Below are 27,250 nucleotides of genomic sequence, written 5' to 3' on the forward strand. Positions count from 1 at the left end.
TTGCATATATACTGTACATTTACATCTGGAACTATTTGGGCACTGGGAGTAGTTTTTCTCAAATACACCACCAAAATGGATTTGCCCGAAGACATCTGGGATAGGCTCCAGCACCCTGTGACCCTTGTGAGGATAAGCGGTAGAAAGTGAATGAATGAATGAATAAAAATGGAAGGATGCCACTTCAATGTGACAAACCAAATGAATGTAATAACTAATATAAAAAAATACACTGTGTCTCATTAATAATTTTTATTTTCAGAATAACCCGAGTTCTACTGAAGAACATCTGCGGGTCAGAAATGGCCCCTGGGTCGGACTTTGGACACCACTTGTTGGCAGTGTTTCTTTTTCGGAAAGGTGCCAGCGCATGACTTTGGGGCCAGGCGACGAGGGGCCCAACAGGCATTTAACTCCGCTCATCACCGACAGAGACGAGTGAATGGTGCGTTTGTTGTCACCTAAACTCTGAGATATATACTCTGTTGCTGAAGGCCTCGCTTTTTACTCCGCTTCTCGGCAGACTGTCCTTCACTTGAAATGTTGAGTCTGGGAAACGGGATATTATATTGAGGACACACACAAACACACACTCACACATATGAATTGTATTGCTGCAGTGTCCAACCGTTTTTTGGCTCCCCACTGGCTGTCCATCCAGCAGGGGGAGGCAACAAGCTTCTGGCCTCCAGCAAGCAACCCCAAGTCTAACAGCAATCGATGAAAGCTCCTGTTCCGGTAAGCCTTTTTATGGGTAGATGTTAAGATCTCCTCTTGGCTGACGGATGAACTGCTGGTCCCAGCAGCAGCACCGTCTGCTTCGCACCAGAGTTCTGACTGCAGGTCAAAGGCAACAGCAAGTTAGATTTGACTCTTTCTGCCCGCTGGAAAACTAAATAGGTTGTGCCAAGCAGCCTTAAGCTGAGCCATTACCATCTGGTCTAAAACTCCAAACTTTGCAGGCTTTAAAGGAGAGACTAAATCATTTTGTTCGATTCTATACTGTGAATTCTCACTGGTGTTGGAGTTTGCAAAATAGTATATAAATTAGTATATAAATAGTATATAAAAGTATTAAATGGTTGCAAAACCGACTGCGATACATGAATTTGAACAAAGTTGGATTCCTTCTTTATAATTGGAATATTTTCGTAGTTATGACATCAAAAAGTTGTTTATGATGTTCTAAATACAGCTGCGCCCACGAGACAGGAAATAACACCATATAGTCACAATTACTGCCGTTTAAGAAAGTTGACTTTGTAGGGATTTTTGTATTTTGGTAACATGTCATTCATCCTTGTATTTAGCAAATTTATTTTATTTATTAATTTATTATATTAATTTTATTAATTTTTATTTTTATTTTTTTTTTATTTTAAAAAAATTACCACTTCCACATGGAATGGGAGGAGACTTTTTTGTGAATGGTTGTTTGTCTATATGTGCCCTGTGATTGGCTGAAAATGAGTGAATGTCAAATTGAGAACTGTTTCAATCCTCACATAGTATACAGTAAGTATCGGTGCACAGTGTTTATGTAACCAGGATGACATTTTTATTATATTCAATAAATGTATCTTGCAAAATAGCTACATAATTTTAATCATCACTATTTTTTGTATAATTCCTGTGATAATTTTTCAGGTATCAGGTATAAGGTAGGTTTACTAATATATACTGTACATTTACATCCGGAACTATTTGGGCACTGGAAGTAGTTTTTCCCAAATACACCACCTAAATAGACTTTCATACTAAAACACATACAAGTACTTCATGATGAAACTAATATAAAATGTTACATTTGTGCATAATGGTTATTTGAAATCTGAAGGCTGTGTGATTGTGTTTTGTGTGTGTGTGTGTGTGTGTGTGTGAGACACATTTATGTGGCCTTTCTCAGTGAAGCACCCCACCCATTCACAACGCTTTATAACCATTAATGAAAAAGTTAATGGGGCATTTTTTTTTACATATCAATTTACGATTGGACTATCTGGGCAAGCAAATGATGCCTGGGCGGCCATGCCAACACCTCTTGCATCGAAACTGAGAGGTCTAATGTGTTTTTGTGGACATCAAACGTGAACAATGAGGCGTCCAATGAATGCAAATCAGCTTGATTGGCCATGATCAACAGTGCTTGCCTCCAAACTTTCACACACATCCAATGGCGTGCTGAGGGACCGAATGAAGGAAGTCAGTGCTGTCTCCCATCTATGATGTCATCAGCGGTTGACAGTAGTTCTGTGCTATCTAAAGCGGGACTTGCAGTACATAGCAACATACATGTTACCACAAGGTACCAGCTGTGTTGTGCACAGTTCACAGTTCTCATGAACTAGTTCACAGTTAATAAAAAAATTTAGGTGAAAAATGAGAATGAAAGACATATAAAAATGTTTTTCTTTATTTGTGCTTTTTAGTCTATGCATCTTTATTTCTTCACACCCTGCAAACAATAACCACAATAAATTATAGTGTTCTTTCATGCAATGAAATCAATCAATAAACACAGAGCTATGTATCCGGAAGTCCTCAGGAGCGCTTGGATGTGTAACCAATCACAGCAAAATGTGCGTACCGAGAAAAGAACCGGGGGTGGAGTAAATTAAACAGACTGTTTGGATCGGAAGCAGGAAATCAATTGAAATACTGCAGAAAGGGGTGCAGAATCTGGAAGATCTAGAAAGCTTTCTGTGCGGGTTAACGTGTGAAGCTGCTCTATAGGAGTCCACAACTCTATACAAAGCACAGAAAATGAGCATAATAGGTCCCCTTTTAGAATTGCTGCACTGTCAGGTAATAACTTAAACAGTGGTACTGATTCTCACATAATATGAATGCATTCAGTTCAACGTTCTTCGAAAAATTAATGGTAATGGTCATTTTTTCATTTCATTTGAACATGCATCAGATTACAATTGAATGCATCCCATAATCAGTTCACAGTTCCACATGTCCAAAAGGAGTAGGAAGAAGCAAAGCTTATTAAATCCTACCCCTCCATCTGGTACTTTTACAATCAGTAACTGTTACATTTGTTCACTTCCTGCTTTCCTAACTGTAATAATACAAAAAACAACAAATAGGAGTGTAAAAAATGTTTAATTGTAACATGCAAACTCCACACAAAAATGCCCGAGGGTGGAATTGAACTCGGGTCTCCACGATAACCACTCGTCCACCATGCAGTCCTGAATTAGGTATAATTATAATTGTAGGGTTATTCTCGATTGACTGATTGTCTGTGTGTCTTTTTTCTATCGTTGTAGTCCAGAAGATGTCCAGTTTCGATTATTTGTTCACTTCCTGCTTTCTAATATGGTTTAAGTTTTTTTTATTTAATTTTTTTAATTTTTTGTCACTTACCGAAGTACGAGGTGATATGAGCATCCAATGACATAATGGGTACCATAGTAAGTGTCAATATAGTGATATATATAGAACATCATGACTGGTTCAAGACTCTTCATCCTTGTATTTAGCACATTTATTTTATTTATAAATTTATTTTAATAATTTTTATTTAGTTTTTATTTAGATAGTGTGTGCGGCGTGCCCCTCATGAGTGCTCGGTACATTTCACTCACTGGGAGTATCGTATGAGGCTCGTGTAACCCACTCACTTCAATTGTAAGATGGGTGTACTGGCTTCCAACGGCACCGATGGCAGTCGTTACCGGGTAAGGTGCATTATTGTCGGATACGCTGTGTGATGGAGGTTGGGAGAACCAGCGTGTTGGACGGGAGAAGCCGCCCGCCATGGCCAGGCAAGGCTCGTTCATTTCATCCATCCATCCATTTTATCCGGGTCCGGATTGCAGGGGAAACAGTTTCAGTCGGGAAATCCAGACCTCCATGTCCTCCCGACCACCGCTTCCACTCTACTGGGAGCACCTCCAGTGTGTCGTCCCAGCCGGGTATGCCCAGAACACGGAGAAAACTCATTTTTGCGATCTCGTTCCTTGGTCACTAGTCACTTGAAATGTCTCGGTGTTCATTCTGTCTGCAGTCAAATACTTTACCGTTGGCTCTCTGTGTGTTTTCCAATTTGGGACCGTAATAGAGAATAAAGCACAACACTAAAAGTGAAATATCTTTCCTGATGTTTTTCATTTGAAGAGGTGTACAAATGGACTTAATTACTGGTATCTAACGGCTTTGAGGAATGCCACCTATTTCAGATCTCAGTTCTCATTTTCATTAACTTGTATTGCCACTTACTCCTACAATTGCAAATGAAAAGCCACCCTGCAGTTTTCATATTTTCTTACTATTGCCGCTGTCCCACGCTTTCCTTCCAGGCTCACCTATCACTCATTATCTCATTCCTTCACTCGCTAACCCCCCACACCCTTTCACCGGCGAGTGGGCGAAAGCGATGGGCAATAAAGCAGCATGCCGCTTTTCCAACTTAGCGCTACCTGCTATGCTAATATCATTAATCAATAGAGCCCAGATTGTCTATGCTGAGACTTAGAGGATGTCAAGGTCCCCAATGATGCACAGGTATCTTTTTTTTTTCTTCTTCTATTTTCTCTCTTCCGTCTCCACATTCATTCTTCCTTCACCGAAAAAAGCTAATTTGCAAAGGGGTCCCCAAGATGGCTGACTTAATGACGACCACAGAAGTTTTCCCAACAAATTTCATGGGGCATGATCCAAAGATAATAGCTTTTCAGCCCCAATGACAATCCAATTACCGTGCCAATCAAAGCCCACGGCATGCTGTCTAATTATGATCAAATCTGGCTGTCAGCTCAAATACTAAAACAGCAGCTTTAAGTCCAACAAATCACAGTTTAGAGAGGCAGCCCGGTTTGCTCATCCGTGATTGGGGGGGAAATTAGGGTTTAACTTTCTGTTTGACAAAAAGAAAATATGAACAAGCTTGTCTTGTTCCTTTTTTTTTTTTTTTTTTGGTGGGTGAGGGTGCAATTGGTGTGATTGACAAGGCACATGCAATAATAATGCTAAATACCATTTAAATAGACGTCATTATTCATGCACTACACAGCACGAGAGGTGAAAAGCAACGAGAAATGAAAAGGGCCCGATGTTTGCGAATTCTCTAAACCCAGACACACACACACACACACACACACACACACACAATCACAGATGGATTCATAACATGTAAAAATAGACACATAAGACCCTAACAGTCTCTCTGACTTTCTAACAAACAAAAAGGCGGCATCAATAACACAAATGATTAAACATTCATGGCCTTTTCACTAGAACATCTGCTGTGTATAGGGCTCTAGCCTCGGGGACTGGGCGAATCAAGAGGATTTCTCCCCGAGAAGCTCAAGAAAGCAATAAGACAGGGGGGGAAGAGGCAGCGGGAGATTTACACACAAATTCAGAAACTGCAGCGGACACACAAAGGATGCATGTTTGTACAGACACGGCCGCGCATACACACACGGTAAATACACGACAGCAGCAGCTCAAACAAGCGGCGTCGACGCCGCTCACTGGAAAAGATACTGAACTAAACAACGCATGAACATACACACACGCGTGTGTGCGTCCACGTGCAGCCTCAAAACGCTTACCTTCGAGAAAATACGTCTCGTCATTGGAAGGAGAGCCTGAAAACAATTTGAAGTCAAACCCTGTATGTACAAATTGACAAAAAACAATTAACAAAACACAAACAGCTCATTACTTGATAAAAATGATACGTAGCAAATGTCCTCATGTCAGCCAAAACATAAGCTGATTAAAAAAAAACGTCTACTTCTTGTTTTTTTAATTGTGCGTTTACGTTTTTATTCAACTGTTTGCACACATTTTGCACACAAGTGTTAGCCTGCTTTCAGATTTATTTTTTTGCATGTTTGACATATTTAATTTTATGTTTGAGAATATCCATCCATGGCTGCACGGCGGTCTAGTGGTTAGCGCGCAGAGACCTGAGTTCAATCCCACCCTTGGTCATCTCTGTGTGAGGGTTTTTTGTCCGGGTACTCCGTTTTCCTCCCACGTTCCAAAAACATGCTAGGTTAATTAGCGACTCCAAATTGTCCATAGGTATGAATGTGAGTGTGAATGGTTGTTTTGTCTATATGTGCCCTGTGATTGGCTAGCGACCAGTCCAGGGTGTACCCCGCCTCTTGCCCGAAGACGGCTGGGATAGGCTCCAGCATCCCCTGCGAACCTCGTGAGGAAAAGCGGTAGAAAATGAATGAATGAATGAGGATAATATAAAATATTAGTTCTCAACAAAACAGCTTTTTGTGAAAACATGGCATGATCATTATAGGATGTTATAGGACAGCCTTGGCAGAGTGCTCTGTTTCTAGGTGCTAGCATGATAACTGTTAGCATGTTAGCATTTTAGCTATTTTATTCATGTCTAAAGGCAAATACACACATGGCATGATGTGAAGAGAATATAGAACTGCTTTATCACTTTCAATACTTGAGGCTATCTTGCCAGTCCTTAGCATGCTAACTGTTAACATTTAAACTAATCACTTTGATGTTTGAACTGCTTTGACAGTTTTGCCACAGTGCTAACTTGCTAGGTGCTGCCATGCTAACTAATAGCATGTTAGCATTTTGCCTTTTGTACTCCTTTTTAAAGGCCTAGGCCTATATATTCACGGCACGATGTAGGAATGTTTTAGGACAGCATGCTAACTGTTAGCATGTTAGCCCATGTCCTCACGTCTAAAGGCAAATACACTGTTCAGACAACATAGAACTGCTTTATCACTTTCAGTACTTGAGGCTATCTTGCTAGGTCTTAGCATGCTAATTGTTAGCATTTAAGATAATATACTTTGATGATACATATACATCATGTATGGACACTATTGAACTGCCTTGACAGTTTTGCCGCAGTGCTAACTTGCTAGGTGCTGCCATGCTAACTAATAGCATGTTAGCATTTTGGCTTTTGTACTCCTTTTTAAAGGCCTATATATACACGGCACAATGTAGGAACCCTTTAGGACAGCATGCTAACTGTTAGCATGTTAGCTCATGTCCTCACATCTAAAGGCAAATACACACATGGCATGATGTGAAGACAATATAGAACTGCTTTCTCACTTTCAGTACTTGAGGCTATCTTGCTAGGTCTTAGCATGCTAACTGTTAGCATTTAAGCTAATATACTTTGATGATACATATGCATCATGTATCTACACTATTGAACTGCCTTGATAGTTTCGCCACAATGCTAACTTGCTAGGTGCTGCCATGCTAACTAATAGCATGTTAGCATTTTGGCTTCGGTACTCCTTTTTAAAGGCCTATATATACACAGCACGATTTAGAAATGCTTTAGGACAGCATGTTAACTGTTAGCATATTAGCTCATGTCCTCACATCTAAAGGCAAATACACACATGGCATGATGTGAAGACAATATAGAACTGCTTTCTCACTTTCAGTACTTGAGGCTATCTTGCTAGGTCTTAGCATGCTAACTGTTAGCATTTAAGCTAATATACTTTGATGATACATATGCATCATGTATCTACACTATTGAACTGCCTTGATAGTTTCGCCACAATGCTAACTTGCTAGGTGCTGCCATGCTAACTAATAGCATGTTAGCATTTTGGCTTCGGTACTCCTTTTTAAAGGCCTATATATACACAGCACGATTTAGAAATGCTTTAGGACAGCATGTTAACTGTTAGCATATTAGCTCATGTCCTCACATCTAAAGGCAAATACACACATGGCATGATGTGAAGACAATATAGAACTGCTTTCTCACTTTCAGTACTTGAGGCTATCTTGCTAGGTCTTAGCATGCTAACTGTTAGCATTTAAGCTAATATACTTTGATGATACATATGCATCATGTATCTACACTATTGAACTGCCTTGATAGTTTCGCCACAATGCTAACTTGCTAGGTGCTGCCATGCTAACTAATAGCATGTTAGCATTTTGGCTTCGGTACTCTTTTTTAAAGGCCTATATATACACAGCACGATGTAGGAATGCTTTAGGACAGCATGTTAACTGTTAGCATGTTAGCTCATGTCCTCACATTTTAAGGCTAACAGAAATGGAATGATGCAGCGTCATTGTAGGATTAGCCTTGGCACTTTTGCTATAGAGTGCTAGGTGTTGGCATGTTAACAGTTAGCATGTTAGCTTTTTTGCTAATTTCCTAATGTAAATGTTCTAAACTACACATACTGTATTGTGTAATACAAGTGTAAAGGTGACTATAGAGGTTTTATTTCATGCTTTATTAGGAGGACTCTAATGATAAAAATATATTTCGGTGTTAAACAGGTTTTCTATGCTCCAACTGTGAAAATACTACATTTATAAATAAGGAATCCTTCTTTGTGGAAATTCACTTACTGCATGTGGGTCTAGAGCCAACGACCTGCGGTGACCGTAATACAGAAAAGGCATGAATACAGCAAGTAGGCTATGTAGCTTTCATACCAAATTGCCTTTGAGGGGAGGGAGTAAGTTTCTACTTGGTGTGCGGGTGTGATGACCTCCTGACTCTGAGCTCACTTTGTAAACAATATTGTCTCCCATGTGCTCCTTTACAATAATAGATGCTGTGTTCCCATTAGGGTCTCGGTTTGCTCACCTCTCTCACCAAGGTTAAAGAGTCACCGGTTGAAGAGTCACACGTCTGCATCATTTGCCCTTTGAACTTGACTGTTGACTGTTTGCATCGCCTCAGTCATTTTTCCTTCCCATTTTTCATCATGTCCTGCAGGGATTTCAGAGTGCTTCATCTGTAATGAGGCCAAAGAAAAAGTCAACAGAGAGGTGAGGATGCCGGCCATAATACACAAATAATAGAGAGGGAGCCCGTACTCTGGATAACATGAGGTCGGTGGTGCTTCCAGTTTTTCTTTTCCAACAAAAGTCCAGGAAATTTTAGTCCTGGTAACTATCGTTCCTGCAACTGAAAGGTTCCTTACCAAAATTGTAAAATTCAATCCCAACCATTTTTCAAAAGACAGCCACTCCTGTGCCGGCTATTTTAGATGACTTTGACTGAATTTTCAAGGCTCAAAATATTGTATTCCAGGACTTTATAAACATGGTTCATCAGAAAAATAGGTTTGTTTCTACCTTTTTCTGTTCTGTAGTAATCAGCAGTAATCAGTAGTAATCAGTTCTCAACAAAAAATTGGAGAAAAACATAATTTCATAAATTTTGCTATTTATATTGAGCAACTATGCAACAATATAAACAACATACAAAGGTGGTCGTTTTACATCAAAAAAACAATTTATTTACAAACACCAAGAACTACCGTATTTTCCGGACTATAAGTCACACTTTTCTCATTGGTTGGCTGTTCCTGCGACTTATACTCCAGAGCGACTTATTAATGAAAAGAAGACTTTTGCACCAATGTCTCCTACTTCCTAACAATTCAATATTTCAACAGTAGACGTTAGCTTAGAAAGACAACTGAGAACGACAGAACACAAATGCCCACCAAAAGAAAAGTTCAAAACTGCACCAAACATGATCTATCTGTTGTGCACTTGCATCATCACGTCTTTTTGCCTGGTGAAAAAAAGCGTAAGATGTAAAAATACGTCTTTGGGATCGATATAATTACGGCTTAGGTAGCAAATGAGTTAATATCAGCAGTTATCGTGTAGTGGTTAGTATTCTGGACTTTGGAGCAAACACCCTGGGTTAAAATCTCCACTAGTAAGCATCATTGGTATTCATCCGGAAGGGCAAGCCAAAATCAGAATGCGGATGAAAAGATTCCGAAATCAGGAAAAAGCCAAAAAAAAAAAAAAAATCTGCAGTTATCACAGCAATCAAAACAACAAAAAACACACTAATGTACACTAATGGTGGCAATAGTTGGGACAAATTGAGTACCATTTTTTAAATTAAATAAATATCTTATTGGATATTTTTGTAATACTTCTTCAGATGAAAGAACCAAAAAAGAAACAAGAAAATTAACCATGCATTTTCACTTGGTTCCAAACTCATGGTACATTTCTGCTGTGCTTATAATAAATGATGCATCATTATATTCTGGTACCATAAAGCACAAAATGTTGTGCACCAGGGTTGTCACATAAATCACTCTTCTATATTTTGACACACGATGGGTATAATGTGCAGATTATGAGCTTTCTATTTTCGCTTCCTCTATGATGCTGCCTTCAGAACAAACACAGTAATAAAGTCACAATCAAAACAGGGTAACAGGCCAAATCTCCTCCTACACACAACACACACACACACACAGTTTTAATAGATACACAGCAACACTATACTAGTATATGCGCCCAGGTTATTGCCACTGAAAGTACATACAGAGCAACCATTTGACATGCAGACATTTTCACATAAGCACACATAAACAAAAGATTTGCATTGAAGTGATTAATACCCCAGAGCATTGAGAAGGATTCACCTCTCTGCCTCCTGCCAAAGCGCTGAACTAAAATGTCTTTAATCTGTGAAGAATTTCCACAACCTGAAGGGAAAAAAAAAACTCGGCATCACATGTCGAGTTTTTTTAAAAAGTGTATACTTGATGACATTTTGATCCTGCACATTGAAAGGAGGCAGATGAGGTGGCCTGGCCATCTGACGGACGCCTGCCTGGGGAGGTGTTCAGGGCATGTCTGACTGGTAGGAGGCCTCGAGGAAGACCCAGGACATGTTGGAGAGACTACAATGGATGAATCGATCGAATAAAGTTAAACACAAATGCAGCAGGAACACATACAAATTGCAAAAATACTAAATACTTGCCCAAGCGGGAAGAATACTCGCAGTATGTTTGAATGTTGGCACCTTGTAGGCAGCTGGAGGAATCTGCTTCATCCATTCATTCATTCATTCATTTTCTACCGCTTATCCTCACGAGGGTCGCGGGGGTGCTGGAGCCTATCCCAGCTGAGGCGGGGTACTGGTGGCCAGCCAATCACAGGGCACATATAGACAAACAACCATTCACACTCACATTCATACCTATGGACAATTTGGAGTCGCTAATTAACCTAGCATGTTTTTGGAACGTGGGAGAAAACTGGAGTACCCGGAGAAAACCCACGCATGCACAGGGAGAACATGCAAACTCCACACAGAGATGGCCGAGGGTGGAATTGAACCCTGGTGTCCTAGCTGTGAGGTCTGCACGCTAACCACTCGACGCCGTGCAGCCAGTAACATTTATATTTTATTAATTTTATTTAAAATTATTTATTTATTTAAAATTCATAAAATAAAATCTTTTACAAAAAAAATTTTTTTTTAACAAAATTTTTAATTTTTTTTTACAAAAAATCTTAACAAAAAATTACTTTTTTTACATTTTTTTTTACATTTTTTTTTACATTTTTTTTACAAAAAATTACAAAAAAGTACAAAAAAGTTTACAAAAAAATGTACACAAATTTTTACAAACATTTTTACAAAAAAATTACAAACATTTTTACAAAATTCCGGAAAAAAATTGCTTAAATGTGCATATTTTTACACTAATAACATGTCACACAACTGCATTATTGATTAATATGTAATTTCACTTTATCATAGATAAAGTGAAATTCAAAGCACAAAGTGGCGAGGGATTATTGTACAGTATTTGAATGAATTGGAACAGTTTTTAACAAACAATTTATGAATTTTAGACATTTTTATTTTTTTAATGTTTAATTCCGGCAAAAAAAAGATGGTTTAAATGTGCATATTTTTACACTAATAACATGTCACACAACTGCATCATTGATTAATTTGTAATTTTTTGAAAATCTATGATAGAGTGAAATTCAAAGCACAAAGTGGCGAGGGATTATTGTACAGTATTTGAATAAATTGGAACAGTTTTTAACAAGCAATTTATGAATTTTAGACATTTTATATTTTTTTATGTTTAATTCCGGCAAAAAATTTGCATATTTTTACACTAATAACATGTCTTACAACTGCATCATTGATTAATATGTAATTTTTTGAAAATCTATGATAAAGTGAAATTCAAGGCACAAAGTGGCGAGGGATTATTGTACAGTATTTGAATGAATTGGAACTGTTTTTAACAAGCAATTTATGAATTTTAGACATTTTTTTATGTTTAATTCCGGCAAAAAATGTGCATATTTTTACACTAATAACATGTCATACAACTGCATCATCTATCAATTAGTAATTTTTTCAAAATCTATGATAGAGTGAAATTCAAAGCATAAAGTGGCGAGGGATTATTGTACAGTATTTGAATAAATTGGAACTGTTTTTAACAAGCAATTTATGAATTTTAGAAATTTTTATTTTTTTTATGTTTAATTCCAGCAAAAAAACATTTGTTTAAATGTGAATATTTTTACACTAATAACAGCTCACACAACTGCATCATCTATTAATTTGTAATTTTTTGAAAATTTATTAAATTCAAAGCACAAAGTGGCAAGGGATTATTGTACAGTATTTTCAGTATTTTACACATGCGTATTAAATATCGAAATTATGAATGCAGACCGTTATTTGCAGTGAAGTATTTACACAATGTGGTATTTGAGGATCACCTTATTACTCATTGCAAAGCAATTACTAAGACAATGAGCCTTTTTTTTTTTTTGCACCGTAGCTGACAGACAAGAAATTTGCCATTGACCCTTTACAAGGTGGCACCAGTCTCTAACATATTCTTTCATACGCCGGAATGTAGATTTATCTCTCATCAAATGATTTCTGAGCCTCCAAGATTGCTGTGATTTAGCATGTCTATCTAGCAAAATTCCCTCCACTTTAACAAGCTAGGAATTGTATTCCTTTGTCTCTTTTATGACTTCTTTTTTAATTGGATGGAGACCATTAAGAGAGAAAGCATCAATCAGCTTTAACAGACATTTCTCTTTGTCAAACACATGGGAGCCCAAACTGAACTACACTCAGGTTGTAAATGGTCAAAATGTAAATTACGGCAGAGAAAAAAAAAAAATCCTAATTAGGTTTATTACTCAAATTAACAGTATAACCTTAACCATTTAAATCATCGATGGTGTTCGCTGTTAAAATGAAGCATATTTTTTCCCTTCCTTTCTTAGTCTAAGTAGTCATCTCCCTTTGGACTCGAACGCAGTGATTTTGGAGGTATTATATTCATGAGGGGTTCCAGTAATTGGATTAAATTGGTTCCAGAATGTAGCAATTTATATTATAATATCCCATTACTTCTAATACACTTCTTAATTAATGTGCCTGTTTTTGTAGGTCCGTATTACTGATAAGTTAAGTTGCCTTGCAGCACCAAAATACTCACACACCTGGACACAAAGTACGACGACTACAGAGTACAACCCAAATGTTCATCTTTTATTTTGATATAGCTTTCATTTCAGGATGTAATTCTCCTGTGAATATAGCAAAATTAATATTAAAAAAGGTATAATTTCCATATGCAAATATAATTTAATCAAGTAAATGAATCTGAAATGCAGTGCCTAAGGGTTAAACGTGAGGTGTGTGTGTGCTCTTATTGCTCTTTACTATTCATACCCTCCAAAGTTTCATTAGTGAAAGCTTAAGAAGTAAACAATCATCTAAATAACCGACTTTAATAAAGTGGGTGCTTCTTCTAACATTTATTTATGAAGCTGGGTGATAATATCTAAGTTTTTCCCCCGTTAAATTTATACAAATAATTCTATACATACACACAAACATGTGTGTATGTAGCTAATGTGCTAAGCTAAAATGATGAGTGTTCCTTGGAGCTAAAAGTGGTTAACAGAAGAAAATCAACAATTTCAAGCACAACTCTCCTTTTAAAGCTTCCAGTCCGTTATTTTAATTCAATCAGTATCTCCAGCTCACCTATGTTAACCAGAGAACATAACATAACTAACATGATGTCAGCTGATCCTTTTGCACGGGGCTGAAATGCTGTGGAAATGGTCTGTTTGGGTTCGTTTGATGACGTTCAAGAGGGAACGAATTGACACTCTGCTTATAACACTTGATAACAATCGAGAGTATATGCATATTGATAATGGGAATGGTTTTATTTCATTTGAACATGCATCAGATTACAATTGAATGCATCCCATAATCAGTTCACAGTTCCACATGTCCAAAAGGAGTAGGAAGAAGCAAAGCTTATTAAATCCTACCCCTCCATTTGGTACTTTTACAATCAGTAACTGTTACATTTGTTCACTTCCTGCTTTCCATAATACAGTTTAAGTTTTTTTTTTGTTTTTTTTTAATAATGCACCTCATACCGAAGTAGGTGAAACTACTCTTGGTACTATAGTTCCTTCTTATGTATGAATATGGTTTTTTTTTCATATTGTTTTTATTTTGGCAGAAAGGTGCTGTTTTTACGATGAGTCATGCCACCTTAAATCCACCGCTCATAAATGTTCTAATCAGCCATGTCACATGTCCAAAAGGAGTAGGAAGAAGCAAAGCTTATTAAATCCTACCCCTCCATCTGGTACTTTTACAATCAGTAACTGTTACATTTGTTCACTTCCTGCTTTCCTAATATACATAATTTAAGTATTTTTAAAATTATTTTATTAAATATAATTTTTTAATTAAAATGTAATTTTTTTTATTTTTTATTTTTAATTACATTTTTTTTAATTTTTAATTTAAAAAACTTAATTATTTTTTTATTTTTTGTCACGTACCGAAGTTTGTTTTTTTTTGTCACGTACCGAAGTTCGAGATGATATGACCATACAATGACATAATGGGTACCATAGTAACTGTCAAAGCAAAAGCAAAGCTTATTAAATCCTACCCCTCCATCTGGTACTTTTACAATCAGTAACTGTTACATTTGTTCACTTCCTGCTTTCCTAATATAATTTAAGTATTTTTTAAATTATTTTATTAAATATAATTTTTTAATTAAAATGTAATTCATTTTTATTTTTAATTACATTTTTTTTAAATTTTTAATTTAAAAAACTTAATTTTTTTTTTTTGTCACGTACCGAAGTTCGAGATGATATGACCATACAATGACATAATGGATACCATAGTAACTGTCAAAGCAAAAGCAAAGCTTATTAAATCCTACCCCTTCATCTGGTACTTTTACAATCAGTAACTGTTACATTTGTTCACTTCCTGCTTTCCTAATATAGTTTAAGTTTTGTTTTTTTTTATTTTTTGTCAGGTACCGAAGTAGGAGGTGATATGAGCATCCAATGCCATAATGGGTTCCATAGTAAGTGTCAGTATAGTGATATATATAGCACATCATGACTGGTTCAAGACTCTTGGCAAACTGCTTGTATTGTTTCTTGAATTTGCTCATCGTTGTACCCCAATTGGAGTTGATGTTTTGTTTTGAGTCGGACCTTCTGGAGCCGATTAATTACGCTAAGGGAGGTTCCATTGTACATTCCAATGTCCCGTCAGTATTTCAATATTCCAGCAACAGTACATTCTTAGTACTAGAGCACAATAATCAATTTAAAAAGATCATAAAAGTGATCATTACTGGAACAACTGATTTGCAGACAATATGTAGTCCATTCATCGTCTATTTTTCCGACGTGAGAACAACAATCGGGAAGGACAGCAGCAGCAGCAGCGAGACCCCCCTGGTGTTGCCTAGGAGAAGCTTATCTATTGTCACGGCGAAGAGCAGCAGGAAAGTAATTCAACATTACATGAGGTCGGACACTGGCGGCTTACTGGTGTGACACATCCATGACATGCTTGAAATTAACATCCAATGGTGTCAATTAAAAGCATGAAATACACTTAAGGGATGCACTCGCTGCACCCGAGCACGCTGAGACAAAGTGGCAGAGGATTCCATCACGCTATTTACATGTGCAGAAGTGACAATTAGCATCGCACGCCTATTCTTGGTAATTATCAAGTTGGACTGCACCTCACACAAGATGTGAAGGTGATATCAGGAGACGAAAAAAAAGTATGTTTCTATCTACTCGAATAAAAATGGCACCTTTGGTGTGATTACAGCCACCCACTAGTTTCCCGCTAAGATGCCCACATGGAAACACTTTGAAGTGAGAGACCAGATCCTGCACATTCGGTCAGTCTTTACACCCACTGTGATATTTCATTGGCACCGTTTCATTACCACTAAACCACGCTTTTATTTTGTTGTTGTTTTTTTTTTATATCCTATTGTTCATTCACACGAGTGCGGAAGGGTTGCTTGGCTTCCTAAAAAATGCAGTTGAAGAAACTGACCCTTGTGCTAGGGTCAGGGAAATACATTGACTCCGGGTGTGTATGTCTGTTTGTGTGTGTTATGGCGGCATAACAACGATATCACTCATCTCATATCCGTGGCTTAGTTCGCTTCCAACAACCCCTCGCTGTACATTTATCATATTCATTTGATATTCAGAAATAAATGTAGCAGAAAGAGAATAATGCACCTCCTGTACGCGTCGGTCATTACAGATACATTTACATGGAGTCCAAATGTAGCGCTGTTCACTGTGTTCCTCACATTTGTCCAAAGGGAGGGGCTTAGTCCTCCTCACATTAGCGCTATCACCGAGCGATGATAAATGGGTCAATCTATCCATCTCCGCTGTCACATTCATAAAAGAAATGTGGCCTTCGTCAAGGGAATCAAGTGGCGAGTTGTAATATCCGCAACACGTATCCATCAAGTCTAACTTGAGATGTATTGAAACGCTAGAGTGAATATACCTGAGTGAATAATATTTCACCCGTGGTAATGTAGCAAATACCCACTGAAAATCTGCATTTTTCTGTCTCGGCTTGCAGAGCATGGCGGAGGAGGTGAGCTACTGATCATATTCATCTGGAGGCGATCATGTAAATAGCCCTCCATCTTGGGAAGGCGATATGCAAAGCAGCCCATCTCCCCTGTGTCAGGATCAGATTAATGGAAACCTAAAAGTGGGAATTACGGCCCTTATCCTGTGCAACGTTCTGGGGAGGGCCTGGGATAAGGGCCCTGGGGGAATCTGCGTGGTTCAAAGCCCATTCCTCTGGTTAAGGAACTCGCTAAGATCCATGCACTGAGGTGAAGGGTAATTTCCTTTGATATGCAGCAATGTATTACTTTATGTAGTGCGGAACCTGCATGCCCCACTGGCTCTGCGTGCACCAATGAAAGTGTATGCATGTGTGCAAAATGCAAATGTATGTACATTCAAACAGCTGAACAAAGACGTGGCTGATTAGAACATTTATGAGCGGTGGATTTAAGGTGGCATGACTCATCGTAAAATCAGCACCTTTCTGCCAAAATAAAAACAATATGAAAAAAAACATATTCATACATAAGAAGGAACTATAGTACCAAGAGTAGTTTCACCTACTACGGTACGAGGTGCATTATTAAAAAAAACAAAAAAAACTCAAACTGTATTATGGAAAGCAGGAAGTGAACAAATGTAACAGTTACTGATTGTAAAAGTACCAGATGGAGGGGTAAGATTTAATAAGCTTTGCTTTTGCTTTGACAGTTACTATGGTACCCATTATGTTATTGTATGGTCATATGACCTCGTACTTCGGTACGTGACAAAAAAAAACCTTTGGTACATGACAAAAAATAAAAAAAATATAACAGTTTTTTTAATTAAAATTAAAAAAAAATACTATACTGTATCCTGTACTATCATACATTTCTGGATGCATTTCTTTAACGCAAAAAAAATATTTAAACAATAAAAAAAATGAAAAAAATGTAAATTTAAAAATAAAACAAAAAACAAATTTGTCAGAATACAACAAGCTTGTTTTAATTCGGCAGATAATGTCAAATTTACACTTGGACTACTCTAGAATATATTAGGAAAGCAGGAAGTGAACAAATGTAACAGTTACTGATTGTAAAAGTACCAGATGGAGGGGTAGGATTTAATAAGCTTTGCTTCTTCCTACTCCTTTTGGACATGTGGAACTGTGAACTGATTATGGGATGCATTCAATTGTAATCTGATGCATGTTCAAATGAAATAAAACCTTTACCATTACCATTACCTTTTCTGTTAGTCTTGACCCATTTAAAAGTGCAACAAAAACCGGCACCGGTGCATTAATTAGCACAGCATAGCCCACAAGTGCATATTTTAATTGCTGAAGACTTAACTATCTTGTACACATCCCAATGGGCAAGAATACAACAATTCTTGTGTATGCAACTTATTCAAATGCAACATAGCAACGGCCTTGGCATAGCCAATATCAAAGGGTATGGTTTCATCGGTCTTGATCCCCGACTTCAGAGGCTTTGGTCGCACTTTTTTTCATAGGTTGGCTGTTCCTGTGACTTATACTCCAGAGCGACTTAGAAATGTAAAAACTGTTCATGTTACATAAACACTGGACACCTTTTCTGTTCACGTTTATTTTTTGTGTAGCTGAATAACCATTGTGTTAGCATATCTTACACCTATTCAGCCTGTTCTCTATTCTTTTATTGTTAGAACTTGCCTTCCAAAAGGACGTAATGTCTGTTTTGGTCAAGTAGTTTGTAAACTAAATTACCAGCAAAAAATGCAACTTATACTCCAGTGTATGTTTTTTCTACCTAATTATGCATTTTTGGCATTGTGCAACTTATAATCCAGAGCGATTTATAGTCCAGAAAATATGGTATATATTATACTATATATATTTACATCAGTACGTAATACATCAAGTTAAACGGCAGACTAGAGCAAGCAAGTATTTATTGTCAAATGCATCAAGGAACTGGACAAATAATCAAAACTGGACATCTTCTGGACTACAACGATAGAAAAAAGACACACAGACAATCAGTCAATCGAGAATACCTCTACAATAATAAGTATGCCTAATTCAGGACTGCACGGTGGACGAGTGGTTATCGTGGAGACCTGAGTTCAATTCCACCCTCGGGCATCTCTGTGTGGAGTTTGCATGTTACAATTATAATTTTTTTTCACTCCTATTTGTTGTTTTTTGTATTATTACAGTTAGGAAAGCAGGAAGTGAACAAATGTAACAGTTACTGATTGTAAAAGTACCAGATGGAGGGGTAGGGTTGAATAAGCTTTGCTTCTTCCTACTCCTTTTGGACATGTGGAACTGTGAACTGATTATGGGATGCACTCAATTGTAATCTGATGCATGATCAAATGAAATTAAACCATTATCATATTATTAATATTATTAATACCATATTATTAATACCCTCCTGAGACTAGTTCCAATTGCCGACAGCAAACTTTCCACCACCAGAGAGCTTTTTCATTAAATTGCAATCTGTTATACGTACTTTATTTTAATTTGCCGTGTCTCGTGCTGTTTCTTTCTGCTTTTTAGTGACATCGGAATACTCCACCAATACTTCTCCTGTCATCATTTTGGAAGTGGAAGTGGAAAAAAGTCCTGCCCCCACACCTATATATGTACGTGTGCGCCATATGTGTTGCCACGCATATTCCTTAGAAATGTATTTTCTTTTCCTCCTCCATATAAAGGCTCGAAGTGTGTGCATGTGTGAGTTTGCGATGCAGTCAGAGCATCTGGCTCCTCTCTGCTCCCCAACATTAGCAGACAAGAGAATCAGTGGACTATTGAATGCAATTACAGTGCGCGGGCCAGGCAATAAAGATTGATAGTTCATTCTGCTTTTATCACACACCAAACATACCAGAGGTTAAAGCCTTCCAGCCTTGAGCTGCCAGCATTCTAATAATGATTGAAAATATGCCACCAGAGTGACAAGTAGTGCTTATGAAAAAAATAAAGGAATGCATAAAACAAAAGGGGTGTGGGCTGAATGTGGGGCTACTTTGCATTTCACAGGGAGACCATGAATGAAGAGTGAAGAGATAGCATGAAGAGAAATAAGGTGTGAATAGATACCACTAAGAAATCTCTTTCTTTCTCTCAAGATTAGAAGGAGGTGATTTGTGCATGCTGCATTTATTTTTAGATCCTCACTGCTCATTCCTCAAGTCTCCCCAACAATGGGAAGGAAAGAAGAAATGACCTTATGAGCCATCATATATTTCCAACAAGGCACTGTACTCCGAAAGAAAAAAAACAAAAGCTACCAAAATACCACGGCTGCACGAGAAAGACCAAAGAGCAGACCAAAATCCTTGGGTCACCTGAATGGGATTGAGTCCAGGGGCTGAAAATGAAACAAAATTCATGTCAGATGATAGTCCGCTCAGAAAGCTTTGTAGATCTTCTAGAATCTGCACCCATTCCAGCTATATTTCCTTGGCTTTCGGAAATGTACATATTATATGCATTCATGTTGTTCCTGCTTTTGCAATATGCAAAACTTGTTCATGTTTTTATGAATAATCTCCTATAATTATTGGCTCGAAATCAGCCTAAAAATCTGATATCGGGTGATATCAGTACCAGGATCTTCCCTTTAATGACAACTGAAATGAGAGAAAAAGTACATAAGTCGCACTGGAGTATAAGTCGCATTTTTTGCCAATCACAGGGCACATATAGACAAACAACCATTCACACTCACATTCATACCTATGGACAATTTGTCGCCAATTTACCTAGCATGTTTTTGGAATGTGGGAGGAAACCGGAGTACCTGGAGAAAACCCACGCGTGCACAGGGAGAACATGCAAACTCCACACAGAGATGGCCGCGAGTTTGAGACCCCTGCCTTAGAGTCTTGACTTGAAAAGTTAGCCCCGTTGTGTAATGCACCGTTTCAGTGTCTGCTTGGTTTCCCTAATGTAAAAATTGGTGCGTTTTCTCATTGCATTGGATAACATACACCAAATTGTTCTTTTGGGTATTGGGTGTCCTGTCTTTGGAGTTTAGCACCCTTTGTCTCAAAGTCCTACAAGGTTTTTGAAGTATGTTGTGTTTGTTAAAAATCTTTTCTCACATTCACCTGACACATACGAGATGCCAACGTTATTGTGTCTTCTCTTCTTTTCTTCCTCGTTTAACTTGTTTTTGGTCTTTCTGGAACAAGATGCATGTTTTCCAAACAATCAACAAACTGGGTTGATTACTACTATTACTGCAAACCTGAAGAACCTGAAGAAAGGTCTTCTAAGACAACCTGAACAGTCCAGTTGTGATCAGTTGAATGCCTTGAGAATACAACGACATGGATGAATGGGAATATTCACAGGAACATGACCGATTGAGTTAGACACCTAGTACTAACCTTGGTCATGGTCTCAGTTAAATTCTACCCAAAAGCTTTTATAATTTGAGGACAATAGCAACAAAGTATAGTTACTTAAAAGAGGTGCTCTTAATACTTTTATCAATATAAGGAAGTGTAGTTTCTTAAGTCCCGATTTGAAATCGTTGACATACTTGAAAAGTTGAATGTTTACATAGACCAGAGGCATCAACACATCTACTCAACGAATTTCACAATGACACAAAAGTTGATCGGTTGCATCGGTGGTTGTACGATTTTCTTCTGACACGTGAAAAGAAAAGCAGACTCTTTTCATCGCGTGTTCAGAGAACAAAGTGTGCTCGGCAGTGAGGGAGACACATTGAAATAGTTGGTTGCCAAAAACATACAATGCTTCATGATGAAGGAATAATGGGAGATGATGACCAAGGACACGTCTGAGAGAGGAAGAGTGGAAACAAAGAGCAGGGCAGAAGAAAGGAAACCAAGATGACAAGAAAGAAAAGGACGAAACAGGATAAAGCCGCTTTTTTTTTCCTTTTAATTTTTAAACGGCGTAACATCCATATGAATAGCAGAGAATGAGTGACAGGATGATTTTTCTATTATGTGGCTGACTGGCCACAGCTCTCTAACGCATGAACATGCATGTGTGGAGGCTTTCTTTCACATCGGTCTTAGTAACTTCTCCCTCGTGCATTTGGATCTATTTCCGCCATACTATCATATATTTCTGGATGTGTTTCTTTAAAGCAAAAAAAATTTTAAATTTTAAATTTTAAATTTTAAATTTTAAATTTTAAATTTTAAATTTTAAATTTTAAATTTTAAATTTTAAACAAAAAACAAAAAACAAAAAACAAAAAACAAAAAACAAAAAAAACAACTTATATAATAAAATATATTAGGAAAGCAGGAAGTGAACAAATGTAACTGTTATGATTGTTGAAATGTTACTGATTGTAAAAGTACCAGATGGAGGGGTAGGATTTAATAAGCTTTGCTTCTTCCTACTCCTTTTGGACATGTGGAACTGTGAACTGATTATGGGATGCATTCAATTGTAATCTGATTCATGTTCAAATGAAATAAAACCATAATCATTACCATTACCATTATCAAACAATACTTGGCATTGTGAAATTGTGGTCCTGGTAAATAGTACACAAAAAGATTATGTATCAAAGATATGAAACATTACTGTGCATCAAAAATATTCACGTTTGATTCACAATGCAGGTCTGATGTCCAGTGAACCGGACCACTGCAAGCGTCCAATTATGCCAAAAACTCAAAAATACTGTAAAGGAATGGTTCTTGTTAAGGGAGGCATTCAGGCGCACTTGTAATTGTATGAGGTGCTAATTGTGTTTCATTTTAATTCACATACTGTTAGAATAAAATGTAGATAGACTGAATATAGTGTTAGTTATCACCCTTATATCCATTTGCTTAGACAATAGAAAGTGTTTTAATGTGCTGAAGAAGAAATGTTCCCGTGACCCTGATCAGAGACCCCCAGCAACCCCCAGGTCCTGGAGGTGCCTGGATGCGCCAACAGCAACCCTGCAGATGTTCATGTTAATCCTGCAAGAATGTGCCAAAATAAGAACTCATAAAACAATAAAAATAATTACTCTCACATATACACACACACATAGACAAACAAATACAGCTCGTGCAACTGCCTCCCCCCCCCTCTTAGAGTCGCCCGACCATGTAGTAGGGACCCCCGAAAGAGAATAAAAAGAGAGGAGCGGTATGTCACTGGGTATGTTGTTTCACTCTCCTCACTGCGAGTAACTTTGAATATTGTCTGTCTCTTCTGTATTTAAGTGTTTTTAAAGTGTCACAGGAGTTTGAACCTGACACATACCTTCTATAAAAATCGGCATATCCTGCTATTTTGGGGTAATATGAGCCTTTTTGTTGATCTATGCAATACATGAACTCAATCCAAAGTATGAGGCCTTTGTCCTTGCTCAACGAGTGATAAGAATCAGATCCATAATGAAAGGATTAGATTGATTTGTGTTGACTTCATGTCTTAACTTGACAAACAGCAAAGGCAGTAGATGGATAATCTGTTCAACCAACACTGGGCAGATATACAGTATACAGTATACAGTATGTAGCGGTCACTGCTCTATTTACATTGGCAAACAGATTTGGATATGAAAGCGTAATTCTTCAGGAAATGGAGACTCTATTTAAATCTCGAATGTACACACCACCGAGCTCAGATACACAAAGGCTCGTTATATCGATATCGGTTATAACGAATTACTACTTATTACGATACTATTTTCATTTCCCGGCAAATTTCTAGTCTTTTATGATATAATTAGTTCCGTTAGTACGATACCCGGTTATTATGATAATCCGGTTACTACGATGCCCTTTTCATCTCCCGCCAGCCAATTTGGTCTGCTTATATCGATACAAAAGCAGCTGCGGGAATTGGTGTGTGTGCTGTGCTCTGGTGGTGGAAGTGTGAAAAGTTGACTGGAAGCAGCCGTTCGCCGTGTTCTTTTTTGGTATTGAAATCCTTAAGCAAAGATTGATTTAAGCTGCTCGACATTGTTCTATACTATAGAACAATGTCGAGTGAATTATTGCCCACTTTTAATGCAGTTCGGCGCATGGAACTGCGTATGGATAGTCCGGTTATATCGGTATTTTTTCCGACTCCCGAGAATATCGATATAACGAGACTTTACTGTATGTAGTACGATGAGGGCTGACAGTTTTGATTATAATTTTGGATTACATTTTTTTTTATACAGGTATGGCCAAAAATGCCAATGATTTTGGCCATGCTTGTAGTCATATTCAGTCATTCATTCATTTTGTACCATTTATCCTCACGGGGGTCACGGGGGGTGCTGGAGCCTATCCCAGCTGTCATCGGGCGATTGGACAATTTGGAGTCGCCAATTAACCTAGCATGTTTTTGGAATGTGGGAGGAAACCGGAGTACCCGTAGAAACTCCACCAAGAGATGCCCGACGGTGGAATTGAACTCATGTCTCCTAGCTGCGAGACCTGCGCGCTAACCACTTGACCACCGTACAGTCGGAATACTGCATGGAGACCGGCTACTGAGCTCTCATTGCTTGTGGAAATTGTATATTTTTGGTTCTTTTGAGAATATTTTTTGAGAATAAGTAAATTGGAGAGGCGTTAGCATGATCCTGTGCAATGTGGTCAACAATGTTAGCAAAACTCTCCTAATAATACAAGTAAGGGTGGGTGGGGTGTTATGTCAGTCATAAAGAGGTTTTCTATGCTCTAACTATGAAAGTATTCCATTTATTAATATTGACTTTGCAGAAATTCACTTATCACAGTCGGGTCTGGGAACAATTCACTGTGATAAACGAGGGATGACCAAATCAGTCTAATATCATCATACCATTGGCATGACAATATTTTGGACGATCACTGTATATGTGAGTCGCAAATATGTAGAATGTCTTTATTCGTTATTCGACATCTGTGCCGTCTACCGAGTCGTAAACTTGCCGTCAAGATGCGTATCTGAAATGTCACAAAGAATTAATGCTGATAGCAGCTGGAATGAAAAGAGCCGACACCGTCTGATAAGGATGATGCGCACGGACTCTCGCTCGCCGCTCACAATCAGTGGATTTGCTGCACATTAAAAAAAAAAAAAAAAGACCTCATCCACACCAAATATGAATATGCCATTCACCTCAAACCCCACAGCTCACCCTTCTCCTCCCATGTTGGAGTGGAACGACTGATTGTCCCCGTGAACTGATCTTCACTCTCTCCGCACGTGCCACCGCAAAAATGCCAAGGTAATGTCAGAAGAGATGTAGTGATTTAGATTCTTACGATTGTGCCATGTCAGCTGTCAGCCATGAATGAGGTGATCAGAGACGGGACATCAAAAGAGGCATGGCTTGGAAATATAAAGGGGTTGGGAGGTGAGTGTGGCGAAGAATTAAGGACTCCGAGTTACAGTGAAGTTCTTTTCTCACTCGCCTTCTGCTATCTCGAAAGTGTCAGCACTTATGCCTTTTTTGCATAAATGCCAAAATAATCTGAGTCGGTTCACATAAATGCAAGTCGGATGTGAGTATCATAAGTACTCGGACGAATATGTGACAGTATACTATCGGCTACTATCAGAGTTCTACTGATGTCAATGTGATCCGTACTTCCTTATATGGGCTGCAGATGGCCTGCACTCAGTAAACCCAAACGCAAACCCAAACCCAAACCCACATGTCCTCAATAAATCAATGGAAATGCTGCAGAATGAGGTGCAGAATCTGGAAGATAGAGAAAGCTTTCTGTGTGGGTTATTGTGTGGAGCTGCTCTATAGGACTCCACAACTCAATACAAACAAGACCACTACATGTACAGTACTGTAATAGGGCAACACTAGTGGTTAACACTATTTCCTCACAGGTTTGTGTACAGTTTGTGTGCAAGGCACTGACGAGCATTGTTAGCTAGCTCATATTAACTATTTGTCTTACATTGTAATACACAGAAAAGGGAACAAAATAAGGATGGTGATGAGCAAAATTCGAAAAACAGTACAGTACTGTTCCCCTTTAGTGAGAATGAGACTCCTGATATCGTCATATGAAAAACGTAATTTTTTCAACTTGATAATTGTTTGCAATAATTAGCCATGTTTACATGAGGAGTTTTTCTCTTTCCGAATGGAATTTTTCCGAATGAATTTTCCGAAAGCAATGGTATACATGGAAAGGAATAATCCAATCGCGTGTCTACATGCGCCGCTATAATCAACCAGAATAGTCAATGGGGCATGCCCAGAAAAACGTAAACACCAACATCACGTGATACTGACTTCCTCGAGTTTTTCTTTCACTTGTTGGAATAACTCCGTATTCCCAGTTTTTCGTTCATCCAGTCTCGGAATTTTGTTTGAATCAAAAACAAACTTTCCGCAGTAGTCCAGTGCCGATTGCTCGCCTCCATTTTTAAAAATCGAAGAACGTCTCGAGCTGAAACAACAGAAGAAGAAAACCACCACAAAGAAGAACGCAGTCTGACAACTTTCCGATTGAGCGGGTACAAGATACCTCAATCGGATTGGGGAAAGGAATATTCCACCCCTGGGAATCCGACTATATAGTCATTTGGATTGGCATTTTTCTTTCGGAATGAGGTTATATTCTTTCAGTTTGAGCAAATAACCCGAATGGAATTGGAATATTTGGGTCCATGTCAACATGGCTACTGTTACCAACGTAATTGTTGCAACCGTTTTTAAACGTGAGAGCCAACGTTCCCATTTAGTTAGACGAGTATGTGTTTCTTTTTCTCCCATTTACAAATTCCCAGTCCTCCCTCACCCTCAGTATCTCAGTTTAACCGAAGCCCTTAGAGGTCAAAGATACACCCCGGCGCCAGCTGTCCATCCTAAAGAGGATAGAGAAGTTGATAAGGGGGTGAGTGAGGTTAGTAAGGGTAATTAATTATACATTGGCTGTATTTTGCATAACTCTGCTGTTCTGCCCCCTTCACACCACTGTCAGGCTTTTAACAGCCTCAAAAGCAAGGGCTGCATCCGCTTCATGATAACATCTCCAATAACAATTAAGGAGGAGACATGCAATTCGCCTAGAAGGGTGAAAAAACTGTCAATAGCCCCTTGCGGCTTTGCATACTAAACCGAGATTAAAACCTCGCTTGATTACTGTGATGCGATAACATTAAAAGTAGGATATGAAAGGCAGCATTTGGAACTACTGTACACTCAAATGACTCAACATTAACTATAGTCCGTCATTTTTGGACTAAGATCGGTTAGTGTGGTTTACTCGGTTAGGTGTGAATGCTATTGAACCCAGGGATGGACCAAACAAGCAGACCGAGACTACCTGAAGAGATGGTTTTAATCCACTAGTGAATTCTCGGTTGACTTGAGCTCAGTATTAAAATGGCAGCAAAGGTGTTCAAAAGAAGGTTCCCGCTCTCATTCATCAGTTTATTCAGGTAACGTTTCGGTCCGTTTGACCTTCATCAGACATATTAAATCACATTTCTGCCCTACACACACAATTTAGAGGCGGCACGGCGGTCGAGTGGTTAGCGTGCAGACCTCACAACTAGGACACCAGGGTTCAATTCCACCTCTCTGTGTGGAGTTTG

At 38.2% G+C, this 27,250-nt stretch overlaps 1 protein-coding gene across 1 annotated transcript; it reads right to left on the reverse strand.

Annotated features, from left to right (window-relative positions):
- Positions 1 to 331: 331 nt before the first annotated feature.
- Positions 332 to 5,591, reverse strand: LOC144901153 (uncharacterized). Its single transcript, XM_078794323.1, has 3 exons — positions 5,568 to 5,591; positions 629 to 837; positions 332 to 549 (listed from the first exon to the last, which is right to left on the reverse strand). Exons 1-3 carry the CDS (start codon positions 5,589 to 5,591, stop codon positions 462 to 464), a joined length of 321 nt encoding a protein of 106 aa, XP_078650449.1. The 3' UTR covers positions 332 to 461.
- Positions 5,592 to 27,250: the final 21,659 nt, after the last annotated feature.

Source organism: Doryrhamphus excisus, linkage group LG10 (assembly GCF_037039965.1).
Source record: "Doryrhamphus excisus strain RoL-2023G ecotype Guam linkage group LG10, RoL_Dexc_Guam_v1.1, whole genome shotgun sequence".
NCBI lineage: Eukaryota > Metazoa > Chordata > Actinopteri > Syngnathiformes > Syngnathidae > Doryrhamphus > Doryrhamphus excisus.

Excerpts from the sequence above, each read along its gene's own strand:
- LOC144901153 (XM_078794323.1), bottom strand. The coding sequence starts at position 5,591 with ATGACGAGACGTATTTTCTCGAAG. Across the intron at positions 838-5,567 it reads CGAGACGTATTTTCTCGAAG|TCAGAACTCTGGTGCGAAGC; the intron begins GTAAGCGTTTTG and ends TTTGACCTGCAG. Across the intron at positions 550-628 it reads CAGTGGGGAGCCAAAAAACG|ACTCAACATTTCAAGTGAAG; the intron begins GTTGGACACTGC and ends CCCGTTTCCCAG.